Source organism: Melanaphis sacchari, unplaced genomic scaffold, assembly GCF_002803265.2.
Source record: "Melanaphis sacchari strain LSU unplaced genomic scaffold, SCAv2.0 Contig1_pilon_pilon, whole genome shotgun sequence".
In the NCBI taxonomy this organism is placed as follows: domain Eukaryota; kingdom Metazoa; phylum Arthropoda; class Insecta; order Hemiptera; family Aphididae; genus Melanaphis; species Melanaphis sacchari.
Window position 1 is genome coordinate 4538930 of NW_020270976.1, and position 17632 is coordinate 4556561.

At 27.4% G+C, this 17632-nt stretch overlaps 1 protein-coding gene across 1 annotated transcript; it reads right to left on the bottom strand.

The window, feature by feature from the left end:
• Window positions 1-526: 526 nt before the first annotated feature.
• On the bottom strand, window positions 527-12814 carry LOC112593075. The gene is made up of 3 exons (XM_025337321.1): window positions 12262-12814; window positions 9181-10614; window positions 527-1146 (listed from the first exon to the last, which is right to left on the bottom strand). Exons 2-3 carry the CDS (start codon window positions 10612-10614, stop codon window positions 1054-1056), a joined length of 1527 nt encoding a protein of 508 aa, XP_025193106.1. The 5' UTR covers window positions 12262-12814; the 3' UTR covers window positions 527-1053.
• Window positions 12815-17632: the final 4818 nt, after the last annotated feature.

The window sequence follows — 17632 nt, forward strand, 5'->3', positions numbered from 1 at the left end:
GGCAGTAGAGAGTTCCGAAAATCCTTTCCCGATTCCATGTAGCTCGAACTTGATAACATATGAATGAATAGCACACATTATTATTCCGTTGTTTTTGTTTCTCATCAAATTATTTTAAACTCTATTGTTCGATTTTTAAGAAGAAAAATACAATTCTTGCAATAATTCAATGTAAGTTTTCAAAGCACTAACCATCTATTTTGGGCGCGATCCAAAAAAATAAAACATGTCTCCTGTACACGAGGAAATTTTTGTCTGTTTGAATGTATAAAACTGTTTTCAATTATATACTGCTCCTGAAAAAGTATACGTCTAAAGGTTTTTCATTCTAAATATGTATGCATATTATGACAATAAAAAAATTCCAGATTTCTTTTATTGATAATATTTTATTTAAATATAATATCCTACTTTTATGACTACAGTATTATATTACGTATAAGTACTTAATGAATTGTACCTATAATTAATAATTATTAAATCTTACAAATAAATTATGATAATTATTATAATATATGTACAGGGGAATTACATAAAAGTGCAAGAATGGGCAGCATACAAAATATTAAGTATTAAGACAATATAAAATATAAATAGGATTAATATATAAGTGGTAGACGGCAATTTGATTAATAATATTCAGAGTAAAATTAATACTTAAACAAGAAACACCGACCTTTACGCTTACAGGTGATAATTTGTGTTGTAATTTTTATATAGACACTATAAATGCATGTATAATAGGTACAATGAATCGTTTCATTCAGTCTTCGCTCCTTAATAAAATTATGTTATTAAAACAAACAATATTATGTGGTATCCGACAATAAGTTTATTTTAACGGAGAAGGAGAATAAAATTAAAAAGTGCATACATGCTTTTAAAAATGTAAATAAAAAAAGAAGAATGGTTAGGAAATTGACTTGACACGTAAGCGAACGTATTGAAAAAAAGAAAATTTATTATTTACACTACTATTATCATATAGTTTTTAGTAAACTCCGATTTGACGAACTTAACAAATCTTATTCTTCGTACAATAGAAAGGTCATCTTAATTTTTTCGAAGCGCACCAAGTTGAGCTGCCAGCGACGTCTCATCAGAAACAAATGATCTTTTCTTATTCACTTTAACATCTTGTGGAAACTGAAAACAAAACAAATAATGTACGTTAATACAATCGAAGTTTTGTCTCCTAATAATTAAGTCTTATAAAAATACGAAAACAACTTATTCTTATTTTAAACTATTTTATTAGCACAAAGTAAAGACCAAAACATTAAAAATAAGATTGACTTAATGTGTTACACTTATACTGAAATTATCGTACGTTTTACGTATTTTCAATACCTAAACGTTATTTTTTCATGGACAATATATTTTATGGCGATGAGAATATATACATTTTTATTGAACTATAATTGAGGTCGTTTGTACAAAATAATAAAACGCGCTGTGAATATTATGTATCACATAATATAATACGATGCATTTACAATATTATTCCAAAAACAACTTTTTTTGTTACAGTCCATATGTAATGTATAAATGCATTAGTATTGTAACTTAAAACTTAAAGCAGCTCATTTGAAAATTAATGTAAACACGGTAGCTGTAGTCATCCGATACTGTTTACGAACAGTAACAGAATCAACGATGGGGTGTGGTCTAGGTAACGTTTTTAATCATCTCTCCTACGTATCTATCTATCTATGTATATATAAATATAGATATACATGAGTGTGTAAATTAAGTTATGTTGTTTAAATCGACCTATTTATGTGTATATTTGTATAAATTCAGTACACAGAGTCACTATTAATTTAATTTATGAATCAAATAATGTAGGTTTTTCCAATTTTATTTAAAAAAAAAATTCAGAATACCATATATTATGGTCTACATTGATTTTTATTGTGGAAAAAAAATTTGAAAATGTGCCACACAAAATTTAATATTAATGCACTCACTTTAATTTAATTTAATATACGTAGGTTGTAGGTATATGTTATTTTATCTGACATTCCAGTACTATTCAATGACTTCAAATGTGTCTCAAAAGGCACAGATGCCACAGATTGGACATCCCTGATACACACTATAAGTATGTAAACCCGCATATGATGTGCAAATCGTGCAATATCTAATGTTAATTTTTGCACTTGGACCAGGTCCATGGTAAATTTTGTCTCTAAGGCACAAACGCTTATACTATTAACTCAATATAATTATATAGTATTATTGTTTTCTCTATATGGCCTTGAATTTTTATACGAAATAAATTAACTACGAATTAAAGTATTGTCCGTGGTCTGCGTTTGAGCAAGAGACGAGAATTGTGGTGGGTAAAATGGATTCATGAACGTAGAATAATAGGGTGTGTTGTGTGGGTGGTGAGTCATGGTGTTAACCTATAACTACTCTGTTTCATTCCCAGAGGAAGAGAGAAAGGAAGGATGAAGAAAGCCTTATAAATATTCAGCACGTTACTCTTTCGGAGGGTTGTTAGGTTCGGGTAGATATCACGAGGTCGCTTGTGCGTGTATGACGTCAGGCATGGCATTTTTGTTAGTGTTAGATGGTTAGGGTGGTAGTGATGATAATAATGTTAAGGGGTAGAAATTCAGGGAGAGGAATGGAAATTCGGTGCGAAGAGCCATGAGAGGTGGGGTTTCATTCAATAGCGTGCGGTATACAAGTTTCTATTTTCGCTATTGACGTCATACACACAGTTGCCGGCAAATTTCCGACCTCCATTCAAGAATTCGAGTGCCGCCGTCGGCGAGAGACTCCGTATCGATTGTTCCAGCGTTGACGTCACAGCTAGAGAAAAATAATACAATTTAAACGCCGGACACGTAAACCACCCCATAAAAGTATAAATTATATTATTTTATTCTCTAGCGAGTAGCTGGTAGTTTTGTTTTTTAGTTTATTTAATGTTTTAGTTTACCTTAATTTGTTACTGTACTAGTATACACTAAGATATAAATCAGGAATTAAGAATAAAAAATGTATACAAATCAAACGATATAGTATGCTCAGACTTCGTTTTCCCACAAAACCAAGAACTTTACATTATTATCTTGTACACAATTACAGTGATATATTTAATCATTAATTACCTATTATTTTTTATATTAAGTATAAAATATTATCTCTGTTTTCTATAGTTAGAATATTAAAAAACAATACTTTCTATAAACCTATAAAAATTAGTATCTACAGTATATTGTCGCTTAAAAATATAAATTGAAAGAAACTGTTATAATTAAATAGGAATATTTCATATTAATGTAAGCTTGGATATTAAATATATAAATTATTATTGTTATAAGAATGAAATACCAATGCAAAACTTATTTTTGCATTTATGTATATATCGTGTTAAAAACTTTTGAAATATAATTAATATGAAGGAAATTAAAAAAAAAAAGTTACTATAGTAAACCAATTCTTCTAAATATGTATTCAAGGAATAATTTTATTACTTCACCTTATAAGCTGTAGGTATTAAAATATTATAAAATTTAAACTTCTTTTAATAAAAATCAACTGAACAATAACTAAATTACTACGTAATATTTATATAATTCGAAACAATGTATACATTTTATATGGTTTTTACTTTTTTTAAGACTATATAAATTTAGTATATATTATTAATCTTGATTATTTTTGTTTACATTGGTAAACGTAAAACAAATTTAGACTTCGAATCATATACATGATAGTACATTTTAGGATTCGTACTAAGTATTCAACAAAATTATTAAATATATAACTTATGTTCCATTAGTTTTACTACTTTAATCAATCTTTTGTACTTTTAACTCATCTTTGTACACCATACGATTATATATCAAATGTAAAATATTTAATGTGTGGAATAAAGATAATAGTCCAAGTTAGGTGAAAAAAAAATAAACCGTACCATTTAAAATAATTTTAAAAATACAATATTATTTTTATTTGCTTGTAAATTATATAACTCATAAACGCACTTTTAAATATAGTATTTAAAATACAGTAATATTATGAATGCGTTATTTACTTAGGAACTATTATAACGTATTTATAGTTCTAAAATTTAAAAAGGTAATTTAAGGATATTTATTAAATAAATCATTTTTTTTAATACGTTTTACGTCATACCAATTCATATAATTTTATAGTATTAAACGTTAAGCTTTTTTGATTATGTTGCAAAGTTTTGATTAAACGCCTACTTAATTAGAAATTTGTCTTGTATCCAGAATAAAAATTAAAAAAAAATTATACGCATACCTACATGGTTCTTAGAATTACTTAAAAACCTAATATTCAATATAATACCACAACATATGCTTTCGATTGGTATTTAATCCAGACAATAATCAATTGATATTAAAAATGTACATTTCCATAAGTTTTAATACTATCGAATAAATCATTAGTTATGTTTAATTTCTTTGTTTTTTTTTTTTTTTTTTTTTTTTTTTTTTAATATTTTAATTACCATTTAAAAATATTTCTTCTACAATTAAAACATATCGTTACAATTTATTTATTATGAAAAAAGTAATTAGTTTAATATTATATTACCTTATAAACTTTGAACCTAGATAACTTGACGAATTAATTTTTAATATTTAATAAACTGTTTCCATTAATAAAATAAAAAATTCTTATGTCTATTAAGTATTTTGTTGTATGATATTGTAATGACTGAACATCAAAATATACCACTATATCAACACATTATAGCATATGAAGCCAGTATTTAAATGTAGTTAAAAACTTTAGTATTTATATAAAGAGCAATAATATTTAATAAATTTATGAAAATGCAAAATTGGAATTTCAAAATGTTTGATTCTATACAACACCTACATATAGCATATTATAATATAATATCAATACATTATTTTTTTATAAAATTTAAATTTCATAAATAATAAATAACACGTTTGATAGTATTCAAAAGATACAGAATTATTATAAACCTTAATGAAAATAAATATTTGTTTATTTATTTTATTGAAATTTTAAAAGTTTAAAAACTCAATGCACGAAATACATTAATAATTTTATGAGATGTTCTGAAAGGGTTTTTATTCGTTTAAATTTGTATTCGTATTAAAAAAAATATCTTTTATTTTTAATTATGTATATTTACTTAATCTAAATTCAAGTATAAATATAAATTATTTTTATTTAGATTTCAGTTTTCAAATTGTTGTCTTTAAAATTAGTTAAAATATTTAATGAAAACATCACCACGTGGTATTTTACAGTCTTCTGTATTCCTTTATGTTTTTGAATAAATTAACTTCATAAATATTTACTGATTATAAAAACTATTTATTATGACTATCAAGATATTCCAAAATCTACAACTATTGTAGCACAAGGCATAATCATGTACACTACTAAATGATTAACACATTTGATATAAACGGATATATATAGATACAATAATAAATCGGATACTATTAAATGTATTGATAAAATATATAGAAATTATAGAAATAATATTAAAGTGTCGATATAAAGTAATATTTCTTATATTAATATTTTATAAATTCAAATTTTATATTGTTTCAAATAACAGATTGTAAATATATTTTAATAATAAAAAAAAAAAAGTTCAAATTTTATATTAATAAGTTATATCGATACCATCTTGTTTAAATATGATTAATTTAATGTTAATGAATTTCTGTTAATGCGATTCACTTAATAAATAAATTATATAAACCTTCGTTATTATACCAAAATAGCCTTAGAAATTTATATTACAATACACTGTATCACACTGTGTATTTTAATTGTCAAATCTGTATATTATGATCAGTGTTATATTATATCTATGTAAAACTCATATTTAAATTTGTATTGTATTGTAACTCTCTATCTCCGACACAAGCAGAGCTTATAGGAGATAGATAAACCAATTTAGGCTTATGTGTTTCTTATTTTAACATTATAAAATAAAGGTTATTTTTAAATGCAATAAAATACACGTGAAATGTGTAAATAAATTTTAAATCACTTATAAAATAATCTAATAGAGACATTCAAACACCGATATATTTTTGATTCTACGTTAAACAAATTGCATTACGCTTTATCGTTTATGTCGATCAAATGTTTCATTCAAATGTAAACTATTTGATAATAATATTGAACAAAATTAAGACATATGTTTTTATTATTTGTATAATACAGTCTACAAAACGTAATGTTCAATGCATAGGTACCGTCATAAAAATTAAAATGAACCGATATCAGACCATCGGTAAGCTACACTGAAAGTACATAATACAAAAACGTATATGGGTTAGAATAATGAAAAAAAGTTTAATTTTGAAATTGAACATAGTATTTTTGTATTAAAATCGTTGAAGCTTGAACGTTTCTCTAACAGAAAACAACGTATTGGTTATTAACCAATGTCCAACAACCATATTATTATATTGTGTAGCCATATAGACGCATTTTAAAATTAAAATAAAATATATAGATTAATTTTTGTCACAAAATAAAATAAATTAACATAAAATAGCGAACAAAGTTGATATTTATAAATAGTATCATTTAAGATAATTCAATTTATAGAATTTATCTATATTATTATACAGATAATAATAGTTATCATTATATTGTGTCATTGCACAATACTATTTCTTGTAAAACATATTAATTAATCGTTGTTTGAAGTGTTTTTTTTTTTAATCAAATTTTTAATTTTAAGTTTTACCTTCCTTACTTAGAAGTTTTCTTTTTTAAACTTTAATAATTACATGGTTAATTTTCAGCGTAGGAGGATCATTTACTGTAATATATGTTAGCTAACCACAGTAGATGACTAAATACTTATCGAGTACTTGTTAATAATAAAGTAAATGGCTATTTCCTTCTTAATTATCTTGAGAGATTTATTATTCATTTATATAATATAATATGTATAATATGAGTTGGTGGATATTACTTCACACTACAAGATAACTTATCAAATATTTACGGAAACGTAATCAAACACCACTCTACATTTATAATTTACAAATAATACATTTTTAATTTTTAATTATATTCTAAAATTATTTTGACGATTTCCCAATATCATTTAAAAATGAAAAAAAAAAACAATTTTTGTCCGCGGTACGTGCGCTAGATGCAGATAATGATAAATATCATCCTATTTCCACATAAAATCAATAATATTAGTAAAATAATGGTATTTCAGTGAATAATATTAATGATCTAATAATATGATAACATGATTTCATGTTTAAAATGCCGATTATCTATAATCTGTTTCCATCCTCTAGAGCAGGGATTACCGATCTCTTCTATCCTACGCCCCCTTTTTAGATTTTTAAAAATTTCGAGTCCCATTCTTACAAGTTGAAAAAAATGATCACCTTTTTTATATACTTAACAAATAAACTATTCAATGCTCGAAATGACAACTTTTTTATCGATAAAAATAAATATAAAGTATCCGCCCCTTAGGTTCGGAAACACTGCTCAAGAGTTTTGGTTAATATAATATATTGGTGCAAGAATTTCTTATTTATTTTTTTTTATTTAACTTCAAGATTAATTGAAGGGAGTAAAAAATCACATTTTTATAATATTATCGTTAAGTTGTATATATTCAAATTTTTTTCTTTATTAGGTATATACTATATTTTACTAATTATAATATATGCGTACGTACATATAGGTTAATGTAAATATTCAAATACTGTAATGATATTTTACATAATTACAATTTAAGAGAGTATCATTTTTCGATTTTCGTTCAATGATAAAACTATAACTTAAAGATGTCTAGAAACACTAAAAATAAATTTTCTCTATTTTAATGTGTAACTTGGTCACAAAGCTATTTCAGTGATGTAACTTCAACTACTCCCGATTGTGACATTATTTCAGTTTGTTAATCGTACTTATACGTTATACAATACATACAGGTATAATACAGGTAATATATTTATTACTTGTGTAGGTATACAACGTATTTAGTATTAAGTTTTTTTCATAAAATACCAGCATATACGTTTCCATTTTATTTTGGCAGCTTTAAAATATATTCTACTTAGATTTAAGATTTAAACATGCTACAGTTACTACTGTTTAATACAATTGTTGAATTTAAGGTATTTTACTATATCGAACGAAATCTCCCTATCCGGCTGTCTACTTTTTTATTTAGACAATTTATAATATATTTTTTTTGATTAATTTTAAACAATATAATACTATTCGGTAAAATAGTATTATATAGACACTGTGATGGTAAATATTTAATTAAATAAGGCTATGCAACATTAATATTATTCATGTTTAGTTGTTTCTAAGAAAATTTCCGGAATATCGAGTATAATCATACTTAAATTGTTTAACGTTAAATTGGATACGTTATTGAGTAATATAACATCAATAATAATTTAACATTATCTAAATTAATAACCTTTAAACTTGGTCCAGTCACTATTTTAATATATATATATATATATTTTTTTTGTTTGCAGTTAAAATATAATGTCGATCGTCGACGCACTTGCATGTTTCAGAAAAATAAATAAAATGCAATGGACATTTTTTGATTTCAGTTAACTGCAATACATTAAACCAATATGACGGTTTACTGAAGAATATTTGTAATTTCCGGAGCACAAGAGTGCGATCTAAACATGCAATAATGCTATAATCTATAATTACATTAATTATAATAATTATTTTTTTGAGCTTTATTTTACCTAACTTTTATTTTTATTCTTAATAGCTTTTAACAGATTTTAATTAAATTAACGTAAATTTAATTTTATATAAGTAATTTGGAATTTTTAAAATATTTATTTAAAATATGAATCGTATAATATTTTTTTTTAATACTATGCCAAATGTTAATATAATATTCGAATGTTTCATTTTGATATTTTGAGAGTGCAGTTATATTATAATAAATAATAATGATATTTATATAGTGCACTTTAATACTAACAAGTAGCAACGGTAATAAAAAAATTGGAAATCGTCTTTGCGTGAAAAGCACTCTAACGGAACCGCATATTATGACGAAAATTGAAAATTGCAATAATATAATAATATGACACACTGTGTCAGTGTTAACCAACACCCTCACACAGCGGGATTTTTACGATTATTGAACGTAAAGTGTATACTCACATTTTCGTTTTCGCCGTAATTTCTGCGAAGACCACCTTCGGCGATCACCTCCAATAGATTCTCTAAATCTGTCTTCTCGCCCGCCGGTCTGGGTAGCACAAACTCTCTCTGTCCTCCATCCGCCATGGGTAGTGATGGAGCGGTCGCAGTACTCGTACCGGCGACCGTGGTAGTGGTCGATGTGGTCATTGTTGTCGCCGTGGCTGTCGTATTGGTTACACTGTTGTTAGATTTGAGCTCTTGCAACTGCCGCACGTCGTCGTTGTCCAAAGTCGATGATAATGATGACGATGGTAGAGATGATAATGGTGACACCTGCTGGACTCTACCGAACGAAGACCTCTTGATAAGTGGCGATCCGTTCGCCCACTGCTTGTAGAAATTTCCGCGTTGTGCGGTCTGCATTGGCGACGACAGCGCAGAGTAAGATGATGAAGGCGGTGCTGGCGGCGGTGGAGTTGTTTGTTCGTCTACCGATTTATAATGCTGTTTCAGCAGGTGCTGTTGATTCTGTAACTTCTGCTTCTGCTGTTGCTGTTGTTGTAGCTTCAGAAATATTGGCGGCAAGTGCTGGTATAACAACGAAGTGGCGGATCCATAGTCCAACGGCGACTGATGCTGACGGTCCCGGTCCAGACGTTGTCCGGCAGTGTCGTCGGTTTGCTGCATGTCATCCAAGTCGCCGTTTATCAGAGATTCCCAAAAATCATACAGCTGCCGTTCTTTGGGTGACTTGAACGCATTAGAGGGTGATACGAGATTCGCCATAAACACCTTTCGGTAATTATGTATCTTGTCAGTCATCGGATATCTCGAAGTGACAGGCTCGTACCTATTGATCGACGCTGCGGCCATTTGTCCGGTACGATCTCCAAACACATCGTCGACGTCGTCGTCGTCGTCGTCGTCGTCGCGGTCGCGGTCGCGGTCGTCATCGTCATCGTCGTACAACAAATCGTCGTCGACGACAACGCCACTGTCACCACCGGACGCGCCTAGACTAGCTACCGGATAGTAACCGTAACCGCCGTAACCGCCGTAACCGCCATAACCAGCGCCATAACTTGGGTACCTGACTACAGCGTAGTCTAACCGGTCGTACCGTCTAGGGCTGGGGTTGTACGCGACCGATCTAACTTCGCTGTCGTAATAGTCGTCTGGTGACAATGTTTGTCTACCGCCGCCCATTATCGCTCCGTATCGGGCCATCGACATTGGATAATGTCTCATCATGTTGCCGTATGACGACGATGCCCAACCGCCAGCCCGGTTAACTCCGTTCGCCCATGTCGGATTACCGTATCGATACTGTTTTTGGGTCAATTGCTGTTTTCCGTATCGGTTCATGTTATGCACTTGGGCCGTGGTCGGCCACGCTAGGCACGTTACCATAGTCGCCGCGATGACCACGTTTAAAGCAGTGAACAAGTTCATCTGTTACCGATAAAAAAAAAAAAAATGAATTATCAATTACGATTTGTTACTATATTGTCCATCGGTTGCTAAAGCACTGTAAGACACTAATTCATCTTTTGAGACAAGTTTTAAAATACCCATCGCGCCTCAAAAATTGATTTATAAAAGTAATTAAATAATATAAAATTGTTATAGTATAATATATATTTTTTTGAGTACCTATCTAAAGAAATCACACGTTTTATGGACTATACAAAAATATTAAAATAATGTAATATACACAAGATAGATTTATTTTTGTTTATATGTGTATAACTACACTTAGAATATTTATATTATTTTTGTTAAAGTTGTTAAATGTTAAGATTTTGTTAAGTCAATAGATAAACAATAGTTGATATTTTTAATATTTTTTAGTATAGGTGTTACTGTTTTAGTATAGTGAGTTTTTATAATATTAAAGGCTCTTGTTATCAAAATATTTGCAGAATATGTAAAGTAAATATTAACCCACATAGAGCTTAAAGTAAAACATAATAATTTTTTTAGCAAACAATTTAATTTAAATTGAACATGTTGTTACTGATCAATACAAAACGGTAATTTCAGGGACGCTCGGAAAGGAAGGCAGGTGATACTATATTGTCATACTGATCATTAATATGTAAATATTTCATATAAATTTACGATTAAGAGGTGTAAGGGGGACGCTAAGCCCCCCTACAGTTTATATTGACACTAAAAACATTTTACATCTAGTGAGCTACTACTTTTCTTCCGTATAAAATAATATCAAAAACCTAAAATACTCCTAAAAAAGATTCTTAATAACAACTTAAATTATATTCTAATGAGAAATTGTAATTTGTGCTAATTTATTATTAATATAGCAGTACAATATCCATGGACTTTTTCCAAATGTTTTTATTATAATATCAATATCAAAGTAACGTTTAATAAGTTGCTCAAATTACAGTTAAAAACATAAAACATAATAAATACAGATATTAGGTTTAATAGTTACTTAAAATTAATTATTGTTATGTTTAATATATTTAATAAAATAAGTTAGTGATGGCAGCGTTGGACCTCAATGGTCCCTTAAGCTGTATATGAAAAAAAATATATATTTAATACAAAAATATATTTTGAAGTTTATAAAATCAATACTTTTACTAAATTTAACTAAACGGATTTTCTATACTGACTTAAATTATGCGGGAAAATCGTTTACGATGACATTCGTTTGTCAAGTGTTCAGTTATAAAACACCGCTCTCAAGGCTTTTGTGACTGCTAAATGAGACTTTTTATTTATATTAAAATATTATCACTACTACAATATTAAGTTCAAACTATAATACGATAATTTAAACATGTATACTTTTATTTTATAATAATATAATTTTATTTTATTGTCTCATATAATATTATCAGTACGTATGTTGTAACAATCTATGAAGGTCAATAGTAATAATAATAATAATAGATGATAGGTATCTATTTGGGAAATACAAAAGCAATGACATAACCTTTCATAAAAACGGTAAAAATGGTAAAGAAAGCTTTATCGAAATAAAAATATGTTTAAATAGGTGCTGTAAAAATACTTTTGAGTAAATGTATATAATTAAGTGGTATGTTATTACTAATGAAAATTACTTACGGTTTGCTTTTTGGTTGTTATATTTTTTTTCGTAAATATTTTCGTCTTTCCTAGTCACCGTGTGAATATTTTTTTCTTACTAGTGGTATTGTGACTACGCCAGTGGCGGCGACGTGTCGTGTGCTCGGCGTTTGTTCCGGGACTGTCACGATCCGCCCGGCCGGGGTGAGGTTTTATAGGGGTCTGTCGCGACGCCCACGCGTCGCACTCTGAATGAAACCCTCCGTGCTGCCGACCCCGCCGCCGAGCGGTGGTCCAATACTCCGATCACTATTTACGCGTCTTCCTCCCGTGCCCGAACCACCGACAACTACCCCAATACCCGCCTTCTAACACTACCTATCCCTCTATCCACCGGGTGCCAATTGTGTTCCGCTGTCGTCGTTATTATCGTTATTACCTCCGCTTTTCCTAACAGGTCCCTAAAATCCATATATATATATATATATATATAATATATACGTGTATATTATCGAAATTCGTGTGCGTGCGCATTCCATTGGGAATAATGTGATAATCGTTACAGAGTTAGCTCGATAAAATAACGCGAAAACGTGTATCGGTTGGACCTTGAAAAATTAAAAATAATAAAAACTACTACAAAACAATACAATATACACCTACTAGTTTATATATTATTTGCATTATTCATGTACTACGTTGTATGCGTATATATAAATATTCAATATTTTTATAGTTTCTGACTGCTGTTACCGCTGTTTTTTCGCTTTTATTTCCCGTATATACACGTCTTTGTTTTGTTGTCAGAAATAAAATTAATTTCTTTAATATTATATTTCTTTCTTTATTATAATAAATAATTTTTCTATATCTATAACTTATAATTATGTAGAGCCACAGAATCGTTTCTAAATGAGAAATGATTCAACAAACTCTTGGTCTTATATTTCTAACACAACAGGTGCATTACATAAGTAATTAGATATAACTTGGAAATTGGAATTTGTCAAGACTAAATATTTCATATTCATTCATAGATTTTTTCTAAATGTAGGTATTCAGGATTTAAGAAAAGTGATATAAATATAAATAACTAAAAAAAGCATAAGCTTTACTCTTTAGCCATCAAAAATTATTTACACTCTCTCAAAATAAATACTTTTTACAACTGTGTAAAATATAATTCTTTAATTTAAACATAAATACGAGTTTAAAGTTATAAAATTAAAACGTCTGGTGGCTATGATTAAAAGTGGGCGGTAAGCTTTTAAATTAAATCTTTTAATTAAGTCTTTGGTACTTTAATTTTTCATTATTGTAACTAGTAAAACTAAAATAAAAAATGTAATAATTAATTCTATCTTATCGCAAAAAGATTATACCTATTAATGTTCTTAAATCAGGTAATCAGAGCAATTTTTATTTTATTATCAAGCTATATTTTGTAACATTAATAATACATGGTTTTGCAGAGAGACAACAATGTGTTATCAATTTTAGAATGATCTTCTATAAAAACTTCTTTTTTTTTTTTAATTTTTAACCTTCTATATTTTTATTTATTTTTTTTTTTTTACTGTCGACTTTATTTTGACGTATGACGATTCTTGTTAATTTTTAAAGAAGATTTTCATATTTACATGTCAACTGTTACAGCGAAATATACGATTGACTTGCTTGCGCTAGATATGTCTAGTTAAGCATTAAATCCAATTTACATCAAAAATAATGAGCACATATATACGACATTCATGAATGTATTATATTACATATATATAATGTAAGTATATGTTATAAATAGCAAACAACAACGATCGATAAAGTATAACTTTATACTTTGTAATATGCACGCATATAATTTATATAATTAAATTATAGAGATATATTATAATAGTCTGTAAATCTATGATTTGGGTTATTTTTATTCTTTGTATAGCATTAGTATACCTTGTACTTATATTAATTGTATATATCATCATTTCGTGTGGCTTTAAATTTTATTTATACATTATGGTTCATTTTATCGAACGATTTTAATAATCTATTTTAGTTTTACAACAATTTTCTATTTGTTTTTCAACGAAATTTTTTTTTAATCGATAAAGTTTTGTAAATAAAAGCATGCATTCTGAAAACGTATTAATAAATATAAAATTGTATTTTTTTTTTTTTTTTGTAATTTCTCAAATTAAACCGGAAACACTGGAAGTCATTTACCTATATAATAATAGATACCTAAATCATTACATACGAAAAGCAATATTGAGTAAAGACGATATTTTGCTACCCTCTATTTCTATTTTTTAAGGATAATTTATAATTTATTTATATGACTATTTTTAATACAGTTAGACGTAGATTGAATCAATCTTTTAAAAAAACATCACATATTAAATGACATCATAATTTATAATTTATAATATTGTTTTTAACTTAAAAGTCAATACTTTTGTACAAGTACAGATGAACAGTATAACGGTGTAAATGACAATGGTTCGCGGTATAAATAAATAATTATTCGAGACATTTTGATTTAATTTAAAATGTATAAAAAATCAAGATATATGTACTTATGTAATGATAAAATATTTCAAATTTCTATGATTAATTGTTTTCGAATCACGATAAAATAATTAAGATTTCTATAAATAATTAAATCATATTTTTTTTTATTCAAATATCTAGTTTCGTCAATTATTAAGTATTAAAATGAAACACAATGTTGTTTCAGCAACCTCTAATGATCTCCGTATCATTGCAGTATAATAAGTACGGTACTAACGACGATTTTTTAACTGCGATATTTTCCATTGGTCATTCAAACCGTGTTAACAGTACATTTTTTCGTGTTGTGTTTGTGTATACTTAAAGGGTAAGTAAGTAAAGGGTAGATAAAAATATTGTTATTTGTTAGTACTTACTACTCGGTAACACATATTACCCACGCGTACATTATTATAATATTCAACTCTACATGACTTGATTATGATATACTTAGTCACACTACATCAGATCTGCTGATTCAGTCATACGATTCGCGACAACACTACGACAGTCGTCGCCGTTCTAAATCCGTTGATTTTCGATCGAACAGTTTTAACGTTGTCTTCCACAATTGTGCACATGGTGATGTCTGGTGGGTCGAAACTTCATAATACATATATTCATATATCCATGGTGAAACTAGTTTTGAACGATCGTCCGTGTCATCTATAACTATACGAAATAAATACATATTATACAGTACCAGAGTTAACACTTTCGAGTACTGACGTCGACGCATCGTCGAGAAATCGTATTTGTACTAAGCGGTGAACGTCGACAATACGTCAACATCCTGTACATTATTTCCTAATCGGTCTCAATAATACCAGCCTACAACAAGTTAACAATAGGGAATTTTCATAACTGTTCAACATGTCATTGTAAAAACTTATTACCTGTATATTGTTTATACAAATTACGACTTATCACCGATTGAATTGTTTTGTTTTTTTTTTCTAGAGCCTTTTCTTGAATCAAATAATATTGTTAGCAGTTTACTGTTAACCGAGCTAAATTAAAATCATGTATAAACGTATCATAATAATTAACCCAATTTGATAAGAATTTAATAGAATAATTATTATTTACGACGATACAAAAATAATTTAAAGGATACAATCTTTTTTTGAATTAAATCAAATAGGTGTACAATTATGATACATAAATGTCTGTGAGAACTCACGTATTTTTGGTATTGACCAATTATTCATTTAGAACTGACCATATTAATTAGAACTACCCATTAGCATGAAATCTGAGTTATAGGTATAATGTAGTTTTGATTTTTTATTATTTTTAAAATTGCGTCGATAGAGCACACCGAACTGTTCAACTTTTATAGTTATGTAGTGAGATCTACCGGATTACTTTGTAACGTGTTTTGCTTTTTCCGTTTTCGAGATTAATTATTCACAGTATTATAATATACGTCTTTAACAAGGGGAATTATAAAATAATATATTCATATTATATTCTTTGTTTACTTCTTCAGTACCAAACAACCAATGTTAAAAAATGACGATTTAAATCATGGATTATACTTAATACTGTAATACTTTACTTTAATAAAAATTGTATGCTGACATAGATATTGCTGTATAGAGTTTTATGACTATTAAACAGGCCTTAATTATCCAAAATCAGTAATATTACTTAGATGACTTGATTGTTTTGATATTGAGAGATGTAGAGGATAATAAAGTTACATACATACATGTATTGTATTTTTTTGGTACAATTGGTGCAAGCCTGTGTAATCTTAACAAATGATTAGTTTTCAATTAAAACATTGAAATTACAATATAATATATTTAAGTAACTTATTCGTAATCAGGGACTCGAATTCTGTAAAACTTGTCAGTTATTATCGAATAGAAATAAAAATAGTAGGATAAGTTATGCATTTGTTATAATATTATGCATTAAAGATTCAAAATAAAATATTGTGTATTCCATATTATTGCATAATTTTGCATATTTTTGCATATCATAAGTATTTTAGATTTCTACTGTTGTTTTTCTTAGTTTGATGCTTTTTTATTTACTTACATACATCAAACTTAATTTATTTTGTGTTTTTCATAAATCTTTGTTATTTGAATGAAAAACAGTAGAAAAATGCTACGAAAATAGATAATAAAAATACCCATAATTTGTTGCGTTAAATCAATGTCTTAATTCAAATTTTTTTAGCTTTTTATTTTTATCTTTTTATTAATCTAAAAAAAAAAAATAAGTGAATTTTTCGTGTTTTTATGGCATATTATAGCGCATATATTTTAAGATTTTTTTAGTTGATATTATGGCGTATATTTTAGTACACTTACTTCATACAATGCTGTAAAATCCTAGTCTTAGTAGTTAGAAAAAATATTAAACACAGCAACCGTACTTTATATTATATAATAATATTACTATAAATTCGCATTAATAATAAAGTTTAACAGGTGATTAAGATTTATTGTTCTTAAACTCATTTAAGTATATTCTACCTGTACAATATACTCTTAAATTATGTGACAACAATACTTAATTAACATTTATTTGCAAATAGGTACGATACAAATAAAATAAAAATCTTCAATTAATATTTCACACAAAAAATATCTCATCACCTACCTACTATCTAAATTTAATCATTTATATTTTTCATCATTTATCAATGACTTACTCAATTATTATTCAAACACATTTTTAAAGTCTTTACCTAAGCATTTATTTTTAGTGTGTACATTAATTAGATATTAAATATCAAATACAAATATAGTTTTCATCTGCAGATTTTTATTTTTATTTTTTATAAAGTTGATCGTAAACATTAGATATTCCAGGTATTTTTTATTACCTATTCGAAATATTATATTAA